At 43.0% G+C, this 25222-nt stretch overlaps 1 protein-coding gene across 1 annotated transcript in view; it reads left to right on the top strand.

Moving 5' to 3' along the window:
• ARPP21 (cAMP-regulated phosphoprotein, 21kDa) overlaps positions 1 to 25222 on the top strand; it is a gene marked incomplete at its 5' end in the record, with an annotated part of 59671 nt that overhangs the window by 22455 nt on the left and 11994 nt on the right. Inside the window, 3 exons of the mRNA XM_008941636.1 lie at positions 1085 to 1189; positions 3090 to 3350; positions 8692 to 8818. Of these exons, the coding sequence (XP_008939884.1) occupies positions 1085 to 1189; positions 3090 to 3350; positions 8692 to 8818 (493 nt within the window). The remainder of the gene's footprint in view (positions 1 to 1084; positions 1190 to 3089; positions 3351 to 8691; positions 8819 to 25222) is intronic.

The following is a 25222-nucleotide window of genomic DNA, read 5'->3' as shown; positions in this document are numbered from 1 at the left end:
CTGCCCCAAACCATGAGGCTTCTGCCTGCACCCTATCTTCCCATCTGGAAGCTCTGGAGCTAGAGCAGGAAAGGGGAAGAGCAGTGTAGTTTGGGCACAGTGCCATGGTTTGTTGGCTCTCTGGCCCCTGGGCTGGCCATGGCACGTGGCCAGGCTTGGCCAAGCACGAGCAGCAGGGCTTGGGTCTGCTTCAAACTTAATTTTGTGGATTGTGTTCCTGCTCCTTCATTCAGAGCAGAGGGAACTACTCAAGGATCCAACATCCTGCTTCCTCTCCGAGCAGCCAAGATCTGCTGTGATTCTCCTGGGGCTTTATTTGGCACAGTTTCATCCCAGGTTATCCAGAATTACAATGGTTACATTCAGTGGAGCTGCTTTGATTTCCCTGGGTTGGGTTTTATGTGTTTGTGGCTCTTGTTTCTTGATTTGCTCTTAGTTTTAGAAGATGGAGGTGGTACCAAAGCTCTGTATGACTCAAGATAAATGAGAGATTAAAATGAAAGATCTAGTAAAGCTATTCCAGGGTAGTAATGCTGTAGAAAATTGTTCTTTCACTTAGATAAAGGTCTGCTCCAACCTGACAAGCCTGTTTAGTTGACAATTCACAGCCTGTTCTTTGTGATTTCTTTTTTTGTAGCTATTGTGTCCTGCCAAAGCAGCTTTTTTACACCCATTATTCCTTTGCCTGTGACACACTGGGAGTTAAATCAGTCATTATCAGCAAAATTCAAATGGACACTTACCCTGTGCTGCTCTTCCACTTTATCCCTGCAAATTAAACGGAGAACCCTAATTTGGCTTTGCCTCACATCAGTCATCAGAAGGTGGAGCTGGGGCTTTATTTCATCTAACAGCCATCAAATATCTGAAAATGGGCAGAAAAAAACCTGTAATAAAGAAGAGTTTGGTCTAAGGCTACAATGAAGACTGAAATCACAGCACCTGACCTCTTGTGCTTGGGCTGGGGATGAGTCAGCTGCGTTTTCAGAGCTGTTGGAGACCTTTGTTCTGGGTAATGGAGGTGGTGGTGGTTCTTTCTCTCTCTAAGTTGTGTTTATTGTCTCTCACTGTGTTTGTTTTCCAGCCTGTTCAGGCCATGCAGCCATCTTCTCAGTCTGTCCAATATCCAGCAGTCTCTTATCCTCCCCAGCACCTCCTGCCAGTCTCTCCAACGCAGCAGTTTTCCGTGGTACTCAATATTTCTTTCATTGCCTTGAAGCCTGAAGTTTGGGGAGGGGGGGGTGAGCATGAACGTGCCCAAGAGCCTTTGGGAATGTCCCTCAGGAGAACCCCCCAAGAAAATCCCCATTGGCTTGAACATTTCTGGTACCAAAAAGCATCTTGTCAAGCACGTTCCCCCTGATCCTGATGTTTCTAACCTAGAGGGTGATGGTAGGAGCAGGGCTTTCTGCCTGAAAATCAGCCTCCAGAAGAAGTGTTTTGTGCTGCCTGTGATAGTAGAAACTTGTATCTCCCCACTTTGATGTGGAGGGAGCTTAAACTGCTAACTTTTGAGATTTTATATCCACCAAGAATGGAGAGCAGACCTCTAGGAATCATTCCGTTTTATTTTATATTATTTTATCAGTGCACTAAACCCTCTGCCTGGACTTTCTAATCCCTGATGCCACCAGAGCACGTGGGAAGGAGTCAGCCAGCTGCAGGTGGTGTGGTACATGATGCATCATGACAAAGCACCAATAGATTTGTATAATAAAAACAAGCAGAATCCTCTTTTTGAGCCTGAACCTGGCTTGGTGCTTGCAGGGCTGAGATTATACTGTTTGTAAAATGAACTTGACATTTTAAGAGGCACTACAAGATATTTTTTTTCCCTGTTATTTTTCTCTCTTGCTCTGGTAATGTTGCTCATGACTGATTTTTTTTTCCCAAGGTAGAGATGTCACGTAGTTATAATAAGAGATGGAAACAAAGCTGAAGGGATCCTTGCAGCTAAAATGATGTTATTAATGCCTGGTAGATGAGTGGTACCATTTAAAGGACAATAAAAACATTCAGTGCTGAACAGAAGGTGCATAACTCGGTGCTAATTCTCTTGGAAAGTGTCTTGCAGGCATCTCAGGTTGTTCTAGTGATAGTCAGAGGAAGGCTGATATTTTTAGTGGCTAATTAACCAGCAAAACTTCACTTGGATTAATGCATTCAATGTATATTATACACACAATGTATAAATTACAGGGTTTTGAAGCTCTTGGTCTCTGTTGTGCAAATCCAGAGACCTTCCAGGCTCAGAGAAGTTTCTTTGTAGAATCTGTTGGAGAAGGATTCACCACAGGGATGCAAATAAAAATCCAAGAGGCTGCTTTTCAATCACCAGCATGGTGGAGTTCTGTGCTGGATTTCATGCCATGTAGGGCATGATTTATTTCATGTTTTTCATGAAATTTCATGTCTCAACGTTGAGCATTTAAAAGCCTTATGATACAGGCACAAATTAAGATGCATAGAACCCCCTTTGGAAATCTTCAACCTTCACAGAATCAGCTTGAGAGGGTTGATTAGGATGGATCTTTTTGCAAGACTGAACAGATACTGTCTGGAATCCTTGTGTCATTACCACGTGTAATGAGACTGAGCTCCATTGACTTTATTTGGTACTTTCATCCTACCATAGATTTTCATTTTTTTTACCCTCTCCAGTCAAATAAAGGGCTCGTTTCCAATAAAACCCCTTGAAATAGCAACTGAAGGCTTAGCTTTTATTAGCTTCTCTATCTTTACAGCTTTGGATTTTCAAAACAGTCCAGAAGGGAGAAGGTCTGCACCTGAATCCTACTGAATTCCTCTTGGGATCAATTTGAAACACAGCTGAAATTCCCAGCGTGTGTTTGGCTGAGGAATTCTGTCTTCTCCTCCTGCCCTTGTATTTCCAATGCCTTCTTTTGTAAACTTCCCTTCTCATTTGGGAATAAAAAGGGGGAAACAGGGTAAAAGCCCAAACAGTTGGCCGTGGTGCCAAGCGATGCCACTCACCTTTCAGTCTGCAGGTCTTTTTAAAGCATTTAGGCTGATTTTTACATTAATTAAGCTCACGTTGACATGGTTTTGTGGTTCCTTCATCCCTGCAGCGGGATGACATGACAACACAGTTCAACCAGATGAGCTTAAGTCGCCAATCATCAGGAGACAACCCAGAGTCACCTTCTGGTCCCGTCTACCCATCGCCTCTCCTGCAGCAGCCAGCCCAGCAGACCAGCTACATTATGGCTTCCCCAAGTCAGCAGCTCCCCCCAGGAGGTTTTACAGGTTCAGGTCCACCAGTATCTCAACAAGTGCTGCAGCCACCACCACCCCAGGGCTTTGTGCAACAGCCACCACCACCTGCTCAGGTAGGTAGGACCTTCACTAGAGAGTCCTCACGGTGCTCGTTAGAATAGCAGAGAATATGATGTAAAAAATGATCCAGAATCTAGATTTTGGTTGGGTTTTTTGGTTTACTGGTGGTTTTTTGGGTGGTTTGGGTTTTGGCTTTTTAATTTTTTTTATCCCTGGTAAAAGCTCAGCAGATTTTCAGGCAGCAGGAACCTTGCAAAGCCTCTATCGTTTCCTGGCTTTCAGCAATTCCTTCCCTGTCCTCAAACCATTTTCTGAAGTCCATGCTCCAGGACACATCTGAATGTGAAGGAGGAGGGTGAGTAAATATCCATAGTCCTTTTTCCCTGTATATATACCAAAAGAGCAACACACACATCAGCCCAGGTAGTCATTAATCATATTTAATTGACTTGAACATGCGAGATGTCACAGATCAGTAATTTTAACTGTCTTCCTGAAGACTGATTATGTTTGACTGTTCACTACCAAACATCTCTCCTTGTCTCCTGGGTACCTTTACAGAATATTGAAAGTGATTACTGTCAAGAAGTAAAATGCAGAGATGACTTTCTGGCTCTTTTTCAAATACACTTTAAAAAGCTAAATTCCTTTATCCGATCATAGATAACTTCATTCAAAGTACTTTTAAATGGTATTAATAGTATTTCTGCTGTTTTCATTTGATCCTTTAGAAGAGAATGTATAAAAAATAAAGTAAAAAAACACCAACCTTGCATTATTTCTTTTCCTGTAGAAGCAGCATAAACCCTCCTGGGTTTTGAGTTTGCCACTTCTTACTGAAAAATCTCCAGTTGTGTTTAATGGGATTCTGTACTGCCACAGTAATGAAGAATTTATACTGTTGCAGTGTTTTAAGTGGGGTAGGGATCTGGTTAATTAGATCACTGGTTAACAATAAAAGAAGCCTGAAGACTGCTGGATGCTCACATTCCATTCAGGACTGTGACATCCATGGTTTCTGTGGTCAGAAGCTATGCAGCCATTTTTTTCTGAGAAGGCTCATGACAAATAATTTTCAAGGAGCTGAAGTTCAAGATAATGTGGTAATATATTTTTTTTAATTTAAAAATGGCCACAAAAGGATCTCGCTGTTTGCCCAGTGTAGCCAATTTTTAGAAAATTTGGGAGGTAAATACAAGCTGAAGAGCAGAATCTCCTGATGAATCCTTGTGGCTAAGAAGGAAATAGTAGTTCCTCTGCCCTAACAGCTCAGCTCCCTGTGCAGGGCACCTAGATCCTGACTCCCTGTCCTGCCCGTGGCAAAATTTTGGTGTGGCTATTAGCAGTCTGCATTTGCTGTTCATTTTCTGGGCTGAGATGAAGTGGTAAAGCTGCTCTCAGAGAGCAAAGCAGGTGGTGTGAGGCCAACTTCAGAAAAAAGAGTATAATAAAGATGGTAATGCATGCAAAACATGATGTGATACATTAGTCAGTGCAATGCAATCATTCTAAAAGCACTTTTATATCTTAAATGTTGCCATTAAATTTACACCAGTGAAAAAGAGGCTTGACTCTAATGGCCAATGAATTTCTGTAAATGCATTGCTGCTCAAGGTCTATTAGGTTGGCTCTGGTGCCCTCCATGCTGTTGGAAAACAGCAGTGAAAACTTGCCTGGAGGTCCTGTGAGTATTATCCTTTCCTTTGGGAGCTGAAAGGAGGAGAAAGAAATGCTCTCCAAGCCTCCAGCCCCATGGTGCTGCACTTAAATTATCAGCTTTTGTATTAAAGTTCAATTAAACATGGCCCTACAGAATCCAAAATTCTCTTTCCCAGTCTTTATTTTCTCCTCTTTTCTTTCTGGAAGGTACAGTGGCAAACTCATGTCCAAGAAATGAGATGGCACAAATTCTTGGAGAGGCTTGGAGCAGGGATACATCTGTTAAGGGGTTTTTCACCTGAATTAATTTAGTGTCATCCTTAATTTTAGCTCTTTGCATGAAGCACCCTCCTAGAGAATCCATAGCTACCATAAAACCAAATCTTTATTCATAGCATGTCTCCTCTAGGAAACTTGTTCTGAAGGAGGCTAGGTCTTTCCTTGGTGAGATCAGAGAATGATTTTGGAGGGTATCTACAGTTGCACACAAGCTGGTTTTGTGTTATTGTAATTCCTGGTGAGGGGGGGAAGAAAAACCCTTGAAGAATGACCCTACTTGGGTAGATATTGGGAAGAAAACTGATACCTCCATGTGTCCCTACTTTGCTGTGGTTTCTGTTGTCTTCACTTCCATTTATGCAACTGTAGCTTCCATTAGGAAGTGTCAACATCACCACTCACCTGGATGAAGGTGTCAATCCAACCAAACTGGATACCACCAATGGCAGGAGAATGTAGGATACCTGTGGCAGAATCAGGTTGTAAAGCAGTAGGGAAGTGGTTTAAGAAGGCAAGATCAGCCTGAAAGATGTGTGGAATCCTCTCCCTACCAGGAGGAAATAATCACCATAGCTGTGAGTTGAAGGAACCTTGCTCATGAGCAGTCCTGGACGTGGGCTTTGAACTCTAGGTGGACAGGACAACGCTGCATTGAGTCCCTGCCCATCATCTGAAGACAAAGAGGGAAAAATAGTGTCTATTGGTGCCTTTTCCTGAGCATCTCTGCTGCCATGTGGCCAATTCTGCTACAGTTTAAGAAAGAAAATGCAATCTGTGAGAGGACAAAAATGCATTGGAGAGGTCAACCTAGAAACAAGGGAAGTATTCACCTTCAAATTAAGAATATCCAGGGGAGGAAGGATGATCTGTCAACTGTTGGCATGGTAATTGTTAAAGAGGGAGGATTTTTCAAAGTGTCAAGGGTTAAGATGAAGAAAACAGACAAAAGAATCATAGAATAGAATCATTATTGTAAAATTAAATAATTTACTAAATTTAATACCATGATTTATTATAATCATGATTAGAAAAATATTAAAATATTTAGATTATGATCCTAGAAGGGCCTTTATTTTCCTTGTATTTATTTTGTCTTCTCCATTAATTTATTATTATTTCTTTTATATATAGCTGGATTGGGTTTATTGTCAGGATAACCATATTAACCAGGCTTGTTAGCACAGTGGAAACTTCTTGGTTCTGTAAATGAACCACATCCCCCAGGCAAATGGTCCAAGGTTAGATGGTGCCTTCTGGTGGGGAAGCAGAGCCAGTGGTTTTTTGGCAGGGCAGAAGGCTGCTGCAGAAATGGGATGGGTTTTGTTGAAGAGCACACAAAGGTGTTGGTAACACTGATGGAATGAGAAAGTAAAAGATTGAAGAGGGTCAGAGCACAGAGTGTAAGTGATACTGGTTATCTCTGAGCCCTCTAATTCCACTGTTCACTAAGGGAACATCAGAAAGGACAAATAATATCAGAAAGGACAAATAACATGTTTCAGCTGCTGACACAGACTGAAGACAAATGAAAATGGATCCTTCCAAACCCCTTAACCAGCTATTTTCTCCATGTCTCTATTTCCCACCAGGCCCTTCTTTTAGTGACTGATCTTTTAAAATTTAAAAAAAAGAACAAAAAAAAAACCTAAAAACCCAAGCAAATTCTTTGCAAATCATGATTGGCAAATACATCCCTTAATCTAACTAGAAATGATATATTTGGGGGTTTTTTTTACCCAATACTCCTACTACTAACCCTGCACTCAGATAAGCTTCTAAAAGGAGTATATAACAAATCTATTCCAGTGAATTCAGAAAAGGAGAAACCCCTTTGACTATCTTTGAGGTGTTAGCTGTGTGGTAGAAATAAATCTGTGTTTCCAAATTACTCCGAAAGCTTCAGTCTACACACCCAGTTTTGTGCTAAGCCTGTTCAACTACAAACCTCACTGCCCAACCTATATTCTTTGGGCTGTGCTTTAAAGTTAATACCTAGAGAATCTTCCCACAAGAGATAATCCTCATTGTTCTCATAGGCTCAGGTATTTTCAAGTATCTAGGGGCTTGTCTGCAAGAGGAGAATGAGGAAGTTGAGGGTAAATCAAATAAATTTAAATCCTTTAAGTGAGATTAAGCTGCTGCCAGAGGAGTGAGACTATTTCCACAGGGGTTTAATATTCTTTAAATTGTATAATATGTTATTAGAGAATAAAGAATATTTGAGGGGATGTCTCCTCTGTTCTCCTGCTCCAAGGCAGGCTCAACTATTTGCATTGAGTTGACTTAGACAGAGTCTTCTCTCTTCTTTCAAGTCTCCTGTTGTAAAGTCTGGCTGAGAAATACAAATGTTTTCATTGATTGAAGAGAAAATGAATAGATTTTGGAGGATGGAGGGATATCCAGCCTCTTGGTGGGCTGGTGATAGTGACTGTCAGTTGATCAGGGGGTTTCACTTCAGCACCACCATGTCCAGCTTTGATCTTGATGCTTTCCCCACCACAGTTACCCATTCAGTAGTCTTCTGCTTGCCCTAGTAGCCATCCATACCCTCTTCTTGATTAGTCCTTTTTATCTGTGTCTGTCCATTCTCTTCTGATATTTTCTTCAGGAATATCCTGATCTCTCTTAGGATGTTCTAGCAGCCTACAAAAGGCTGCAGTTACCTTTACTCTACTAACACATTTTTTGGGTGATGGAATTGAACGAGCTGTTCCAGGAACACTTCCTCCATGCAAATAAAAGTGGCCAGAACAGTTATTTTGGGATGAAAGAACCCAAAAATCATTGGGTAACAACTGTGCCTGTGTCTCAGGAGGATAAATGCTACTGCAGTTGATACCATGTGCTACCAGGTCCCACTGCAGCTGGAAATGAAAAATGTGGAGTGCTTTGAACTTGCCAAGGGTCAGTTGAAAACTGTTCAGCTCCAATGCCTCAGTAACGACGTGTAGCATGGATTGGACAAAAAAATCTTCAGCTCCAGTCACCCTCAGACTTCCCTGTTCACCCTTGGGATCAGGTGATGTAGTACATGTTGCTCAATAAAAACAGAAAAAAAAGAAGTCCACCTGGCAGAAGGTGCTGACTCAATGCCTCAAGCCCTGCAAGAAAACATGCAGGAAACATCCATTTTTTCTACAGCATTTGATATTTCACTCTGATTCCTTTGGCACCTGCACGTAGCTTTTTATGTATCCTGGATGTTTTTCTCTCTTCCCATTAAAATTCTTTTCCTTCTGTTTTCTTAAAGCATCTGAGCAGAATTCTGGGCTCTGATGGCCCTTTTTGGAGCAAAGCTGAAAGCCAGCAGTTGTTCTTGGAGGGACACAATGCAAACCTCTCCCCTTGATTGCTGTTACCACTAATATGCTTGACTTGAATCCTTTCTCCCCTTCCAGTTTCATGAACCTTTGGGCTTTAGAATCCTTCCTCAGCTGCTGTTCTCTTTCTTTGCAGATGCCAGTGTATTATTACCCATCTGGTCAGTACCCTACCTCAACAACTCAGCAGTACAGACCCATTGCCTCAGTTCAGTACAATGCACAGCGGAGTCAACAGATCCCCCAGACTGCACAGCAAGCAGGTATTTACAGCTCTTCCTCCTTCCTCCAGCTGCTGGCAGCACCTTTGCTGGTGAAGCCCTTTGGTTGTGGTCTGGTTTTGGGGTTGGAACAGCAGAGGAGAAAGCTGGGTGCTGTTTCTGTCTAAAAATCCAGTGAAAACTAGCTTGAGAACCTCTTTGCTTGGAGGGGTGGAAGAGCAGAGGTGCTGTTCTCCACCACTGCTGCCCTCCGTGTCCCCAGCATCCATGCTCCACGTGATGGGGCACAGAGAGAGCTGGGAGGGAACTGTGTGAGCAGTCCTGGTGCATGTTCAAACCACCCTTTGAGTCTTGTCCCCCATTCTCCAAACTCCCCAAAGGTTTGCATGACGCTACGGGGTGGCCACGTTTGCAGGGAATTGGGAAGAGGGGGGTTGTGCTCCATGACCTTGTGCTCCATGACCTTGTGCTCCATGACCTTCTGCTCCATCTGAGCCCGAGGAGGGCTGGGAGGAGGTCCCTGCAGCAAGGTGCAGCTGGAAGGGGGGCCGTTACACTGTAAGAGAGTGAGTAGCAGGTCTCACAGTGAACCGGTCTCTTTTCCTGCTGTCTCACCCCACTCCTGATGCCACCAGAGCAAGAGTTGGGCTGGGGAGAGCAGGGGTTGTGCTTAGGAAGGGGTCCTGTCGTTTCAGGGGAATAAACAGTTTGGGTTTGGAGGTTTATCTGTAAATATAAGTTTGTGGAGTGTTGCACAAAGGTCATCTGTCTCTTCTAGCTTCTCCTGCCTGGCAGTCAAGTACCATATTTATTATCTCTACACAGCAAGTCTTTGAAGCTAAGTGCAAATCAACTTAGATGACATTATCTGGATCTACTTTGTTGTTGTAAACCCATATTTATCAGTTTAATGCCACATCCGTGGCATAGTGGAGATTACAGTAAATGAAGCACACAAGAGATGGGCTGAAGCACTTGAGTGATGTTCTGGAGAAGATCTGATCTCAAGGAGATCCTGGTTGTAAAGATCTCTTGTAGCACAAGAGAAGATCTGTGTGGTCTCAAGGAGATCCTGGTTGTAAAGATCTCTTGTAGCACAGGAACTGTTCTGAGTACAGCAATGCAGAGATAGAAATGTTAATTTTATTTCTCTGTTTACTGCATCACTTCCCTTACATGTTTTGGAGTTTGTGTGAAGCCTTTTCCTGCCATTCCCTCTTTCAGCTGCCTGCTCAGTTGGAAATGTTATTCTTATCTCTTGTTTAAAAATGAAAACATTGTGCCTACAGTTTAAACTCCCTGCTGTGGTGATGGTTTTTAGCTTTCAGCTCTTCTCACATCTTGGGACTTGACTGAACACATTTCTCAAGGTGGTTCATCCCTTTCCCATAGTTGTTGTCTGAGTGTGTCACAGACGTGCCATGAAGCAGCTTCTGGTTTCCTACAGGTCTTTTTTTGGGGAGATGATGTAAGGACCATTCACATTTGTGTTCCACTGCATCCCTTGGGATCTGGCAAATAACTGGCTTCTGTCACATCATTTATACTAAAATAAAAGCAGAAGTATAACAAGACTTATAATGGGTTGAAACTGGAAGAGGGTAGATGTAGATTAGGAGTTAGGAAGATGTTCTTCACTCTGAGGGTGGTGAGACCCTGGCACAGGTTGCCCAGGGAAGCTGTGGATGCTCCATCACTGGATGTGTCCAAGACCAGGTTTGGATGGGGCTTGGAGCAACCTGGTTTAGTAGGAGGTGTCTTATCTTTGCAGCTTTCATCTCTTTGCCAAATGTGAAAGAATTCAGATGATGAACTCAAGACGTTCCTCTGAAGGGTGGTTTGAGGAGAACTGGTGGAGTAGTCACACTCCTTTTTCCTTCAGAAATCAGTTAAAAAACAAACCCAAAACCCCATAAAACCACCAAGAAACCTTTTAAATCTTCCTGTGCACGACTGGGAAGGAGAATCAACAGGTGAGCATCTGAGGCTGCAGCTTCCCTTCCCATGGAGACTTAAATTTGGATCAGCACATGAGCCAGGGATAACTAGGGACAGGAAAATGAAGCCAGGAGGGAGAACAGCACAGGTCAGGAATGTTGAGGATGGGAAGGGAGGAGGCAGATGAAAAGATGAGATCTGAAGTGATTCCCCCAAAGATGTCAGGACACTTGCTGCTGCTTCAGAGGGAGGATGGCTGGAGCCCAAACTGTCTGCCCATACCTGCTCTATGGCTGGACACTTAGCCTGACAGCTCAGAAAATGGGTTATTAAAGAAAATTTATCAGTTTACCTGCTTGGAGGAGCTTCTGGAAGCTTTTAAAGCAGCAAGGAAGGAGTTTCCCCACTTTGGGCTACAGAGGTGAACGTTTTATCTAATGCCAGCCATTTATTTTCATTTTTCTTAGGAAAATCTCTTCAGGAGCAGAGTGCTGTCGGTGGCTTCTCCAGCAGAGAGCTGAAGTGAAATGTCAGCACAGCATCTGTGGTGGCTGAGGAGCCTGTGGGCTCAGGAGGGAGAGCAATATTGAGTTAAAATGGCTCCAGGGCAGCAAAGATGAGCTCACCTAAAATTACATTAGAGCTCTGGCAACCATAAATCACTTGGAGAGAAGAATGAGAACTTTTTTTGTGTGTTTATTTACCATTTAAATATCTTTTTTCCTTAAGTGCTGGCTCATATGAGGACATAAGTGACCTGTTTCTAGCAGAAATTTGGTACAAATAGAAGCTCTCCAGGAAGATTTTTATTAAAAACTCTGCCACCTGAATTACATTCATTTCTTTTTATGCCCAAATGTGATATCTGACATCATGGTAGCTTGGGTTGTAAACAGAAATACTTTTATTTCATTCAGATACACACCATTGTTGCTCCTCTTCATTATGCTGCTTCTCTGCCAGTCTTGTGCCCAGTTCTGTAAGCACACAGAAGGAAATAATTCTGTATTCTCCTCTAGAAGTGCCCTATAAATTGTGTCTAGCATCATCAGTATTTCATTCTTCTGTGAATTATATTGATGGTTTTGAAAGCTTTCAATCCTAGTTGTGTTTGAATAGAAAAAAAAAACAGAGATATGTTGATGGTAAAGCTGTAATGATTCATATTTCATCATATTTTATTTCATATCTGTGTCTCCACTTTCTTTCATTATAGCACTTTGAGGATTTTTGATCTTTTTAAAGTGCTTCCTGAACATGAACTGGTTAAGAACACGAGTATTACTTCAGGATATGCAACTGCTCTGATTGCTCTTCACAAATGAACAAGCAGCAACAAATTACATCCATTTTTTTCCCTTCTTGGGTTCATTCTGGATGTCTGCCTAGTGTTGCAGATCATATCAGAGCACAACAGACTTTTTTTGTGGATAAAATAATCTTTTAGGTTCATGTTTAGGCTTGGTTTTTAAAGGCAGCTAGCTTGGTTTATCACACAGTTGGATGGTAAAAATCCATGGGGGTGTGTTTTGCATCCTGATCATCTTTTGAGGAGATTAAATCTTAAGACCTATAGTACTAGGTTAAAAAAAATGCCTCCCAGCCAAAAGTTTACACTGTATTATTTCCAGAGAAAATTAAATGATATTGAGCATCGTTGGATGGTTTGGAATTGCTGCAATTAATGCAATGATTTAAGGATGTCTCATGGAGTTGAGAATCAATAAATGCTGCCATTATAACCTGCTTCAGTGCCCAGATAGCAAGAGAAGGCTGAGATTGCATAGGCAACCTCTGCTTTTTCCTAAAAGCAGTATAGTTAGTGGCTGGCAGTAGGCAAAAGAAGTCATTAAATGAAGAAAACTATTTATCTGAGCAGGGCCTGGGTGTAGAATCCTTTCTTAATTATACATAGATCTCCTATAAACAGCCAATGGTTGTCTGGAAGGGAAGGCAATATTTCTGATGGAGTATTGTGTTATTAGCCATCACAGTGAGGAAGAGGAGGTGATTGTCTCTTTAATGCATCTCTGAAACAAATTTTAAGCACAGATTTTAAGCAAAGGCAAAATGCACCTTAACCAAGTCCATAAATTTGTTTAGGTAGAAACCCGAGTCAAATTGACAAAGAAAATAGGGAATTTTTGGCTTAATTTAATCATTTAGGTGTCAGCATAATTGAAGAATGTTCTCTTGGAGTCTCTTTTCATCCTCTTTGTCTTTTGAAAGCATTTGTCACTATAAACTGATACTGAGAGGGCCAAAAAAAACCACCAGGGGGAAGGGAAATATGCAGCAATAAAAAGAAAAAAAAACCCAATTGATTTGTTATCATGGTCATTAGAAGAACCTTGTAAAGAAAGATTGCCACTTTCCACCTTCATTAGCAACCTGACAGGAGCCCCTGGTCCATGATGGATTTGTTTGCATAATTCCAGCTATAATTTCTGTGCTTACATAAACAACTTCAATTTTTAAGTATCTAATTATCTGAAGAAACTATTTCTCTGGCAGTAATTGCTTGCTGCACTATCAGAACAGATTGATACTGAAGGTGTCCATCTGGGTTTAATGCTAGATATTTTTTTTCTATATTTTCTATATTTTTCCTCTGTTTTGCTCCTGGAAAGCATTGCAAGGGGGATGGGTAGAGGTAGAGCATGGGCAAGGCAGAGCTCATGAGACTTTGGGCATCTGTGCCATGGAAGTGCCTGGAGCCAACCTCAGGGACTGCTCCTCAAGCTTCTTAGGTTTGTTTTTTTTTCCCCTAAATCACATCTGGAGGAGAAGGAGCTGTTGGTTTGGTTTTTTTTTTTCCCATTTAATTTCATGATCTGGTTCCAACTTGAAGTGTGGGAAACCCTGAAGGGGTTTTAACTCCTGTTGGGTGCTGCAGGGGGAGATGCTTACCAGGATTTCTGCTCTTCAGGGACATTCTCCATCTGTCCCACAGAGCTTTGCTTAAAAATGTGAAGGAACAGAGCATTAAATGCAGGAAAAAAAAGGGTATAAAGCAAGGAACTTGTTTAGCTCTGATTATATATTTCATGTTCTGCTTTTGCAAGTTTAAAGTCTTGCTTTTATATTATTTCCATGCATATTTTATATTATTTCCATGTATATTTTATATTATTTCCATGGCCTGTGTTATTTCCCTCCACCTCCTCAGTGTTTTCCATTAGCTCCCCATGGGAAGTTTCCACCCATGGTTTTGCACCCTGGATTTCAGTCCCCTGCTGCTGAAGGAGGATTCTGTGACTGATAATTGCATTCCAAGCTTGCTGAGAGAGCCAGGACTTGGGGCTTTTTCAATTCCTAGTCTTAGAAACACTAAATCCTTGTTGCCATTCTGACATTAAACACCAGTGCTACCCCAGCACTGAACAAGCTTTCAGCTATCTAGAGTATCTGTAATTTAAATTAATAGCAGAATTAATACTCTCACACTCCCTGCAGCATGCTTGAGTCTGAAAATGAAAAGGCAAAAAATCACTTTTGGTCCAAAAGCTTTGTTCTTCCTCAAATGACTCGTTTAATTATTCAGTGTTCACACCAAGAAAGAGCAAATATTGAAGGAGGAGAACTCTGGTCAGCATTCCTGGGGTTTCACACTCAAATCTTAAGGTTTTTAATTTATTTTTTTCCATTTTTTTGGAGAATTGGTATGTGGTCATCACACGTCAGTTAATATTCAGGAGCCAGCAGGGAGAGAAAAGTTTTCTAACAGCATAGAGCAGTGGTTAGAACTTCAAAATAGCCTCTGTGAAAATTGCAGAGGCCACACTAAGAAGTAAAGAGCACTCCAAGGTATTCAACAATATCTACAAAGAATCTTTGCCTTTCTGTCTTTTCTTTGCCAAAAAGACTCCTGCATCCCCTCTATTGCTAATTCTGGGCTGGATCAATGTTCCCACTTCTTGAGATGGAATTTTCCAGCACTGAATAATTGAGAGGTTTATATTGTCCTTGAGAGCAAAGACAGATTTCATCTTTTTCTCTTTTTCTTTGCATTTTTTAATCTTTTCTGCTGTTGCCAGAACCAGTGGAGCCCCACCAGCAACAGAAATGCCAGAAGGCCTCTCTTGGAGGGGCAGAGACCATCTCCAGGCATGCTGCTCAGAGTAGCTAGTAGGTCTGTGAGCTTGGGAGCTGTTTTCTATGACTTTGCTGCAGATGGAAGAATTGCAACGGGATGGAGAAGTGCAGGGAGGCTTTGGGGTCTAAGCTAATAACTGAAGAAACCCTCTGAGTGTCCACCAGAGACCAGCACTGGAGAAGAAACTTGAGGGAGTGTGAGCTGCCTGGAAGAAGGACCACTGGGTGTGTTTGGTGTTAGGGCAGAGGAACCCAGGGATAACATCCCAGTAACTGATGTCCTGCTGAGCAGCCTGGGATGTAAAAAGCTCCCAGTGTGTGGCCAGCAAGCTGAGGGAGGTTCTCTGTGAGGTCACATCTGGAGTATTGTGTCCAGTTCTGAGTTCTCCAGTTCAAGAGAGACAAAGAACTACTGGAGAGAGTCCAGTGGAGGCTACAAAGATGCTGAAGGGCCTGGAGCATCTTTGTGATGTGGAAAGGCTGAGAGCCCTGGGGCTGGACAGCCTGGAGAAGACTGAGAGGGGATCTGATTAATAACTAAAGGGCAGGGAGTCAAGAGGATGGGACCAGACCCCTTCCAGTGATACCCAGTGCCAGGACAAGGGGCCATGGGCACAAACTGGAACCTGGGAAGCTCCATGTTGCACGATGCACCAGGGCAGAGGAGCCTTCCTGCAGCAGGAGCTAATTGTAATGCAGAAGGGCTGGTAGCTGGCGTTGGCACTGGGCAGAAAATGTCCAAAAAAAATTGAATTTGCTGCCTGAGTGTCTGGTTCTAACAAGAGCTTGATGATTTCTCTTCTTAGGAGTGATACATGGCCCCTGCTGAGGTTTCCCTTCCAGTGGGTATGGCTGGCATGGATCATTATGAAAGAGAAGGATAAAGGCAGGTTTTGTTGTTGCAGCCTCTGGGGAGGGTTCCTCCTGCCTGGTAGGATGGAGATGGAGAAGGGAAAGGGGTGATTCTTGACTGAGCAAGCCAATATTTGCCTATAGTTATATAAATGCATCCTTGCTCTTTTTTGGTCAGCCTGAGTTATCAAAAGAGTTTGTTTTGTGCTTCAGCAGTGGCCTCAGGGCTTCCAAGAGGCATCCTGGACATCTCCAAGAGCATCTGCTCAGCAGTGCTGCACTTCCAGCTTGCTCTTCAGATGAGCCCCAAGCCTGCAGGAGGGCAGAAAAATGGATTTTTCCAGGTCCTACAAAGGGACCTCCACGAGTTAACTTTTTAAGGTTGGCAAATAGCCCTTTACAGAACAAGAAAACGAGGAGAAATGTATGAAATTATAAGCAGCAATGTGCTCCTTCCAAATGATTGCTGCAATAATAGTTTGTATCAAATGGCAATTTTAATTCTGCCTCTATTGGAGGACTAGAAAGCAATTAATCTTTTGTAGCACATGGTGAAAAATAAAGGCTTCAAAAGGATCTCAGCAAGCCCATTCCTTCATTTAACCTTGAGCTGGGCAATAAATAATTACAAATGCAGCTACCTCACAAGGCAAAAGTAATTTGGTGAAATAGAATTATCATCTACATTTTTTGAATTAGGAATCTGAATTAGGTTTCCTGATGTTCCTGGTTGCAGTAAAGTGGGAATTTGCCCCTGATTTGTGTGTGCAAGGGTTGGAGGTGGGTTTTACAAAGCACCTTTTCCACCTAAGCCATCACCAAATCATTTTTAGTGCAGATCTTCTTGGGGTCTCTCAGCTGTAGCTCACGTTGAGCCTCTGGTGCTTGGAGTTGTTTTATGGAGGGAGAAGGTGATGTACAAGTTGCATGGGTGTATGAACAGCTTTTGAATAATTCCCCAAAAATTTCATAGCCCCTCTGCTGTGAGGACAGGCTGAGTTGGGGGTTGTTCAGCCTGGAGAAGAGAAGGCTCCAAGGAGACCTTCTGGTGGCCTTCCAGTACTTAAATGCCTACAGGAATGATGGGGAAGGACTTTTATCAGGGACTGAAGTGATAGAGTGATAAATATAATGTTTGATTGCACTCACTCTCTTCCTGTTTTCTGTGCAAATTTAAGATGAACCAAATGGCCACGGAGGCTGACATGGTTTGCTTCATTTTAACAGAAGTTAAGGAAGTGCAACTTGTCCCTTTTTTCCCCCCCTTTTTTTACCTCAATTTGATTTTCTTGTTACCTTTTAAGGAAGAAAGTGGATGTGCAGAGCTATTCATTAAAGAGCTGTAGTTAGCTGAGCAGTGTGTGGCAGGACCAAATCTTTTTACTCCTCAACCAAATCAGTTCTCTGACTGATTTGAGGGCACAACCAGCTCAATTTGTGTCTCCTCCTTCTACTCCATCCTGATGAATATGTTCCATGAGTTTACAGTGGTGCTTGAAATACATTAGGCAGCTCATTTGTGCTATTATATAGCCCATTGTGTAAATACAGAAGGATTTGATTTATTGGAGAACCAGGTGTAGGCACGTAGAAGTACAATTTGCCTTGGGGTGTTCTTTCTAATTGACTACTAAAATGCTCTTTCTGAGCAGGTCATAATTAATCTATTTTTTTTTCCTGAGTTTCCTCCTGTAAATGAACAGACTCAGTGCATCCATTGAGGAGAAACTAAGAAAATGAGAGGGGGAAAAGCCTGAGTAGCCAGTGAGTAAAGTTGTAGTTCCACGAAGCGATCCCAGCAAGGGGCTTTGAGTGCTCACAACATGGGCTTTGGAGAGAAATCCTCAATTTCTCATTTCTTGGAGATTTGTTAAGATTTTACTACACTTGAAGTGGCTCCTGCATGGCAAGAAGGCAGCTTTGAGTTAAGAAGAATGATGGCACACAAAAAAAATGGGCTGGTAAACCAAAACCTTTGTAGGTTCAACAATATCTCGTTTTATCTTCTTGCTCAGCAATTTGGGAATGAGATTTTAATGACCTAGCCATGGTTTAGCACTAGATCCATGGAGAAGATTTGCAGGGAAGGGAGGACTTTCTGGGTGTGGAAAAAAGGGGAATGTTTGGGGATCCATTACAGGACTCAGCCCTCAGCAAACCACCTACCTACTTTGCAAGGGTTGAATTGCCTTCAAAAATCCAAAGAACTCTCTTGGTGGAGTGAAAGCCAGAAGTCCAAGAGCCAGGTGGGCTCATGTGTATAATTTGTAGTTGGTTTGTGGACCAAAAGCCATAATGTTCCAAGCTGTTGTTCAATTCCTAGGTCAAGGTCATGTCTTTCCAGTGGTTTTGAAGCTGTGGATAGTTTTATTTTGGTTCTCCAAGAATGCCCATGAGTTTCTTAAGGAACTGCCTTAATCTTGCTGCACAGTGAAGATTCTAAAAGCCCTTTTTCAGGATTCAGTGTATCAGCTGATTTTTTTACTCCAACAATGGCTAGCCAAGCATTTCTGATTGCTCTAGTGTCTAGATAAAGGACAGAACTAAGAAGATACTGAATCTGTCTCCTTTAAAAACCTTGTTTCTCTAATCACCTGCAATTTCTACACCTCACTGTATCTCCCATACTAGAAACACAACCTGGGGGTCACTGATGTCCTTGGGGAAAAGTTGTGTTGGCCTCAAGAGCTGCCCTTTGTTGCATGAATGGTGAGGACTTCCTAGGACCAGCAGCTCAATCTTGGTTCAAAAGTACTTTAGATTTATTATTTCTTTTTTTTTTTTAACTTGGAAACAATTTTGTGAGGTTAAGAGCAGTCCCTGGATGATATCTGAGGCAGGAGCATGAGCAGAACTGAGCAATACAGCTTCTGATGGGACAGCAGATTCTGTTCTGAGCCCAGCTGACCAGCACTGGCTTTCCTCACATCTTCAGTGCCCATGTTTTGGGGTGACCTCAAGACCAGATAAGTTTGTGGGGAGCTTTTTTTGCCTGTTTTTCAGTATGATTTCTGTCAATCTGTTTCTTTCCAAAGAAGAAAACATTTTATCTTCGTCCTTTTTTTGTCTTCCTCCTTTTTTTGTCTTCCTCCTTTGTCTTCCTCCTTTTTTTGTCTTCCTCCTTTTTTCACTTCCTCCTTGCCTTCCTCCTTTTTTGTCTTCCTTCTTTTGTCTTCCTCCTTTGTCTTCCTCCTTTTTTTTCTCTTCCTCCTTTTTTTCTTCCTCCTTTTTTAATCTTCCTCCTTTTTTTGTCTTCCTCCTTTTTTTTCTTCCTCCTTTTTTTCACTTCCTTCTTGTCTTCCTCCTTTTTTTTGTCTTCCTCCTTTTTTTGTCTTCTCCCTTTTTTGTCTTCCTCCTTTTTTCTCTTCCTCCTTTTTTCTCTTCCTCCTTTTTTCTCTTCCTCCTTTTTTCTCTTCCTCCTTCTTTTCTCTTCCTCCTTCTTTTCTCTTCCTCCTTTTTCTCTTCCTCCTTTTTTTCTCTTCCTCCTTTTTTTCTCTTCCTCCTTTTTTTCACTTCCTCCTTTTTTTCACTTCCTTCTTGTCTTCCTCCTTTTTTTTGTCTTCCTCCTTTGTCTTCCTCCTTTGTTTGTCATCCTTTGTATGATTGAGCAAAGCCCTACACGGGTGACTCCTGAGCAGGAGGAGAACATGTGTAGGCAGGTACATCCTTCCTTGTACAATTAAACAAAGAGGAAAAGAAAACTCATGGCTTCAAGCTCCACATCTCCCCAGGGCTGGATGTTAACATTTGGTGAGGAATCTGCCTTTTTGAGGTGTCCCAGCAAAAGCAGAGGCAGATTCCATCCAGGCTTTGAAATCTTTTGGAACTCACTTTGCCTGCTCAGCATCCTTCTCAGGAGATTTTCTCCACAGCTCAAAAAGGATCCATCTGACCATCAGCTTGCTTATTTGAGTGCATATTAGCATCTCCCTAGTTAGAATTGTGCTTGGGTTTTGGCAGTGCATTAAAATAGTGTTGACAAAGGGACCAGTTGTCCTTGCTTGGGCAATAATATTGATCCCAAGAAGATGGAGAAGCTTTTGTCTTCTTGTTACAGAAGATTGTTCTATTGACATAACAGAAAGTGAAAAATTGAAGGTAATGTAGGGGGGAATTTTCCTTTCATTTGAAGGGCAACGTTACAAAAAGAGTCTTCACAGTTATTGGGCTGTAAAAGCAGGTGGTAAAATACTTCCAGCTTTTATAGGATATTTATCTTTTATGGCAGCTTTCCAGGACCACTGTCTTAGGCTTGGGAATCCTGCTGCTATTTTCCTTGGAGACTTGAACCTGACACACGTGAAGATGGGGACAATCTTTTCAGCAGGGCCTGTTGGGACAGGACAAGGGGTGATGGTTTTAAATTAAAAAAGAGGAGATTTAGACTAGATAGAAGGGGGGTTATTTTGAAAGTGTTGAGCCCCTGGCCCAGGTTACCCAGGGAGGTGGTAGAAGACCCATCCAGGGTGAGGTTGACCAGGACTCTGAGCACCCTGCTCTAGCTGCAGATGTCCCCAGAAGTAGCATTGAGTAGAAGATTTCTTGTCTTTTGCTAGGGTAGAATTTGAGGGATGCTGCAAACACATTCCTTGAAGTGGGAAATGTATATCTGAAGGGTATAGACAAGGAAAAGAAAGGGGAGGAGTGACTTCCTTCCTACAGCTTTCACATTCAGGTGGTTGTTACTGGAGAAATAAATGTTCCCTTTCCTCTCCTTTGCTTGGAGAAATCTATTTCTGCCTCTCATTTCTATTAAGCACTGTTAAAAAAAAAAAATCATAATTACAGTGTACTAAACTAATTCTTTTACACTGCATTAAGCTTAAAATAATGTTGAATCCATATTTCCATTAGCTGGCAATGAAAAAACTATTAAGAATAACACTTAATCTGCAATCAATTCAATCCTTGCAAATGTTTCCCAAGAAGAGTGGTGCTGCAGAGCCATAAATAAATGCACTGTGCTGTAAGATCTGAACCACCCAGAAATTCAGTTCAAGGAGGAAAAATGCTCTTGCTTCTCAGCATTAGATGGGAGCTACAAAAAAGAGGTAAAGAGACAGGTTCAGAAAGGTGCTGAGCTCTTTTTTTTCCCCAGGGAAAGAAGGAAAATAACTTCAGTTGTGCCATTTTTGTGTCTTCTCCAAGCTTCTGTTGGTAGAGGAGGTGTTCAGGTAGGTTCCTTTCACAACCTCAGACTGTATAGAGGTGTTTGAGACCATTTCAGTTACAGTGCCACTGGGACATATTTTATAGGGAGGTTTTAAATACAGGAATGTGATTTTTTTGAGGCATTTATTGGCATGAAGTCAAGAACTGGCCAACTTCCCCTAAAACATTCCACACACTCATTCTGGAAGTGTGCAATATGGCCCAGATCCTCAGGTTATGCAGCAATGGGTATCCTAGAAGGAGACAGATGATCATCATCACTTCCCAAGGGAGAGTTTTGGATTCAAGAAGAGTTAAGAATCCCCCCACGAGAAGCAAAACTCTTTGTTAATTGTGCTTTATCTTCTGGAGATGAGCCAATGACCCTGTAGTGGCTGATAAACCTCTGTTGATGTAACTGCTTGGGCCAAGTCATTCATTTCTCCTGTTGCTTTTCATTTAGGAGACACAAAGATGTGTTTCCTAGTGTGTCAGGATGGTAATAATTGGAGGCAGATAGAATTTATGAACCTTTCTCTGGTAATAAGAGAAGAGCTGAGTGCTGTGTGGCTCTCCATGGCACTGTCCAGGGATGTGTTCTCTTCAAAGGGACACCCTCTGAAGTCCACGTTGACTTCACAGTCAATCTGGGGCTATCAAAAGGTAGAATTCATCCCCAAATGTCTTACAATAAAATCACTTTTCAGTGCTTTTACAGTAGTAGGGAGATGATGCTTCTCTGCTCCTTCTCCAGTGCTGCTCTGAGCTGTGGGAAGAACCTGGCTCTTACTGCAGGTTTGAACTGGTGTGACCAGTGAAGAAGCATCCCCAGGAACTTGCTTCCTTCACAGAAGTGATGATGCAGATGCCAGCATGGCCCTGGTGACCTCAATCTGGCCAAGTCCCCATCCCATTGTAGCATTTGCACAGCTAGACCACAGCCCAGACAAGGTCTGTGGCAGGTTGTAGGTGTGCAACCTTTGTTTTCCTTCAGTGCCTACTACCTGGAAGCAAGAGGCAGCTCATTTCCAGCTTCTGCCTGAAAGCTGCCACCTAAACTGTGACCTCCTGTGCCAAATTTGGTTCCAGAAGTGAGCTGTAAACGCTTGGGGTCAACCTCAGCTGGGGAACCCCAGCCAGTCTCCCCATCCCATTATCTTCCAAAACCCAACACCAGTACAGCTCTGGTGTGTTTCTCTAGGTGCTGGGATGCTGTTGCATGTGGGGTGTTGTCAGGAAAACCTCCTTATCACAGTAATTCAGGGCTTTTGGGCATCTGATGTGGCCAGTTGCCTTCCCTTCTTGCTGCTCTGATTTCTCAGCAGCGTGGCTCTCTGCTGACACGTGCCCTTTGTGGGCAGAGGCAAAGCTAAGAGACTTTCCAAGTGGGTTTAGATGGCTTCAATAAATCACAACTGTCACTGGGAGCAGCTTTATCCCTTGCCTGAACGAGGTGTTATCTCCATGCTTTGTAGTTTTGATATTATTGGAGGTTTTATTTGCGTAAATCGTGATGCCTCATAACTTCTCAAACAGGTTTGAGCAGCCCTGACTTCTTCTTTTTTTATTATATTTGTGGTTTTTTTTCTAAATGGGAACTTTGCCTTGCCCTGTAAAGAAGGTAGTGTTTTTATAGGATGTGTTTTATACTTGTAATTACTATTTTTTTATGATTCATTAGCCCAAAGAACAGTAGGAGTCAGAGAATCAGAGAGTTCTTTTGTTTGGAAGAGATTGTTCAAGTCATCAAGTCCAACTGTTAACCCAGCACTGCCAAGCCCACCACTGACCCATGTCCCTCAGCACCACATCTCCACGGCTTGGAAACCCCTCCAGGGATGGGGACTCCACCACTGCCCTGGGCAGCCTGAGCCAGGGCTTGAGAACCCATTTGGAGAAGACATTTTTCCTCATGTCCAACCTAAACCTCCCTAGCACAACTTGAGGCTGTTTGCTCTTGTCCTATCACTTGTTCCTTGGGAGAAGACCCCGACCTCCACCTGGCTCCAACCTCCTGTCAGGGAGCTGGGGAGAGACAGAAGTTCTCCCCTGAGCCTCTTTTGCTCCAGGCTCAGCACCCCCAGCTCCCTCAGCTGCTCCTCCCCACACTTGGGCTCTAGACCCTTCCCCACCTTCGTTGCCCTTCTCTGGCCATGCTCCAGCCCCTCAATTAGTTAATTTTTCCTAAGGCATAATTAGCCCAGCCTTCCCACCAGGCAGGTTCCTGATAACATCCCTGTGAGCTCTAGACAAGCAGAAGCTCATCCATCATATTTATCTTCTCCTGCCCCAGCAGTTGACCTGTTTATGAACATGACCAGTTCCTCAGGACCTCGCTGGTCCTCCGTGCACCACGAGTCTCTCCTCAGCACTGCTCTGACATGAAATGTGCTGTTTCCAGGCCAGCCAGGAAAACATCTCCTTTTTATGGCCTTGCCCAAAACACCAGTGAATATTTATGAACCAATTTGCCATGGCTTCTCCTCTGATGGGGGACAAAAAATGTGCTTTTCTTTTAATTGATGCAATAGCTCATTCCAGAATCTGAGAGCAAGCTCTATAAAGTACTGGGGGCTTCTAATTAAAACATTATTTATTTGCAGCAGATCCATTTGCTAAAATGTGAAGATGGTGTCCCTCTGGTTTTTTTTTTTCAGTTTGAAGAAGTGAGGCAAATGGTTTAAAATGGAGCAGCAGCTAAATGATGGGTGTGGATTTGAGCTCCTTGTCGTGAGGAGTAAAAAAAGTGTGACTTAGACTGGTCCTTTCTCAGTGTTTATTCTCAAGATTGACACCCAGAACGAGCAGCACTGGCTGAAGAACGTTCTGCAGATGCGTTTGCAGATCCTGTGATTTTTCTCCTGTCCAAAAATTTTGAGCTCCACAGCCCCTTTTGGCAGCTTGGCACATCAGCTGCCCCCCTTCCTAAAGGCACGCTGTGAATTGGACACAGAGACACGTTTCTGGCAGCTGCTTTGGGCTTTGACTTTGAGCAGCCCCTAGAAGAAGTTCATGAACCTGGTCACCTCATCCAGAACCACGTGAGCAGGAAACAAAGATTTGAGCACTAAATTCAATGATTGCATAGCTAGGAGTGCACGTGGACTCCTGCAGACATGCACAGGTCATGTCAGAGGAGCTAAGGATGGAGGATGCTTGAGATTCTGGGCAAAACCTTTCCCCCAGGAGACATCCCTCCCAGCCCAGCCTTGGGGAGCAGACAGTGGCCTTGCAGCCAGCATTGCAAAGCCTTTGCAGACCTCCAGATTCATTTCAAAACCCCCATCTCTGTTGGGTTTGCTGGCAAATCTGGGGTTTGCAGAGAGTTAAGGGTCATGCTCTGGCAAGTAACTCTTCCTGAGGCTTCTTCCTCATCCTCCTGCCCCTCTTGGCAGCCTTGGTGCTCTGGAAATTCAGCCCTACCCTTGCAGGTGCTGCCAGAAAGCCCAAACAACATTTTTGGGGGATGAAAGTAGGATTCTTCAACTGCAAATTTTGCAAAGCTCTGTGTGTAACTCGGGGAAAATTCAGCAAGCAAAGGTCTCCTCAGATTCTATATTATATTGGATATTAGTCATTTTTTTCCAAGGACTTTATCCCCTGAGTATTTAGCACTCCTCAGCACTGCTGCATCTCAAAATGCCTCGTGAAGAAAACCTTATTTTACAGCTGAGGAAGCTATTATGCAGAAAGGAGAAATAATGCACTCAAGGTGTGCAATATCCCAGGCAAGCAAAAAAAAAATCAATATTTATGATGGAGGCAAGGGAAAAAACTTCTGCTGCTGCCTCTCAAATGTACCTTGACCACATACCCAGGCTCATCTTCAGGATTTCTGCTGAGTGAAAGGCTCCATATGCTGATGGTCCTTATGGTGTGTTTTTCATAGCTCTGAGTGCTTAGCTGGCATTGCTCACGAGCTCAGGCTTTGCAGATACCTTTGCCCAGGAAGATTGGAAATGCAGCTTTGCTGGGGTTTGCAGACCATTCAAAAGCAGCAAATGCTCCGTGGCAGCTCTGCCCCAGTGGCTGCTGAGAGCAGACATCACCCTGGAGAGAGACAAAGCAGAAATATTGAGACTCTCCTACAGTGAAATCTGTGCTGGGCTCAGAGGTTTCTGCTAAGGAAAGGGAATTTTGCATCATTTACAGTTGCAGATGATTTGAGGGGGGAGATAAAGGGATCAAGGCTGCTCCTCTGGGTCTCCTGGTGTAAGTCTGCATGCAAACCTTTTGCTTGACAGCTCAACCTTTTTGTTGGGGGGTTAGTTGACTGTGCAGAGAGACTGGGGAATGAATGTTGAAACCAAGCAGGCTCTTCTGAAGCCACCTCCATCCTCCCTCTGCCTTTTCTCCTCTGTTTGGGCTGAGCTCTCTGGGTGCAGCTGTGCAGAAGAGCTTGCTGCTGAC

Source organism: Merops nubicus, unplaced genomic scaffold (assembly GCF_000691845.1).
Source record: "Merops nubicus isolate BGI_N331 unplaced genomic scaffold, ASM69184v1 scaffold1436, whole genome shotgun sequence".
Taxonomy (NCBI): Eukaryota; Metazoa; Chordata; class Aves; order Coraciiformes; family Meropidae; genus Merops; species Merops nubicus.
The sequence above is the reverse complement of the archived record's forward strand: the minus strand, read 5'-3'. Positions and strand labels throughout refer to the sequence as shown.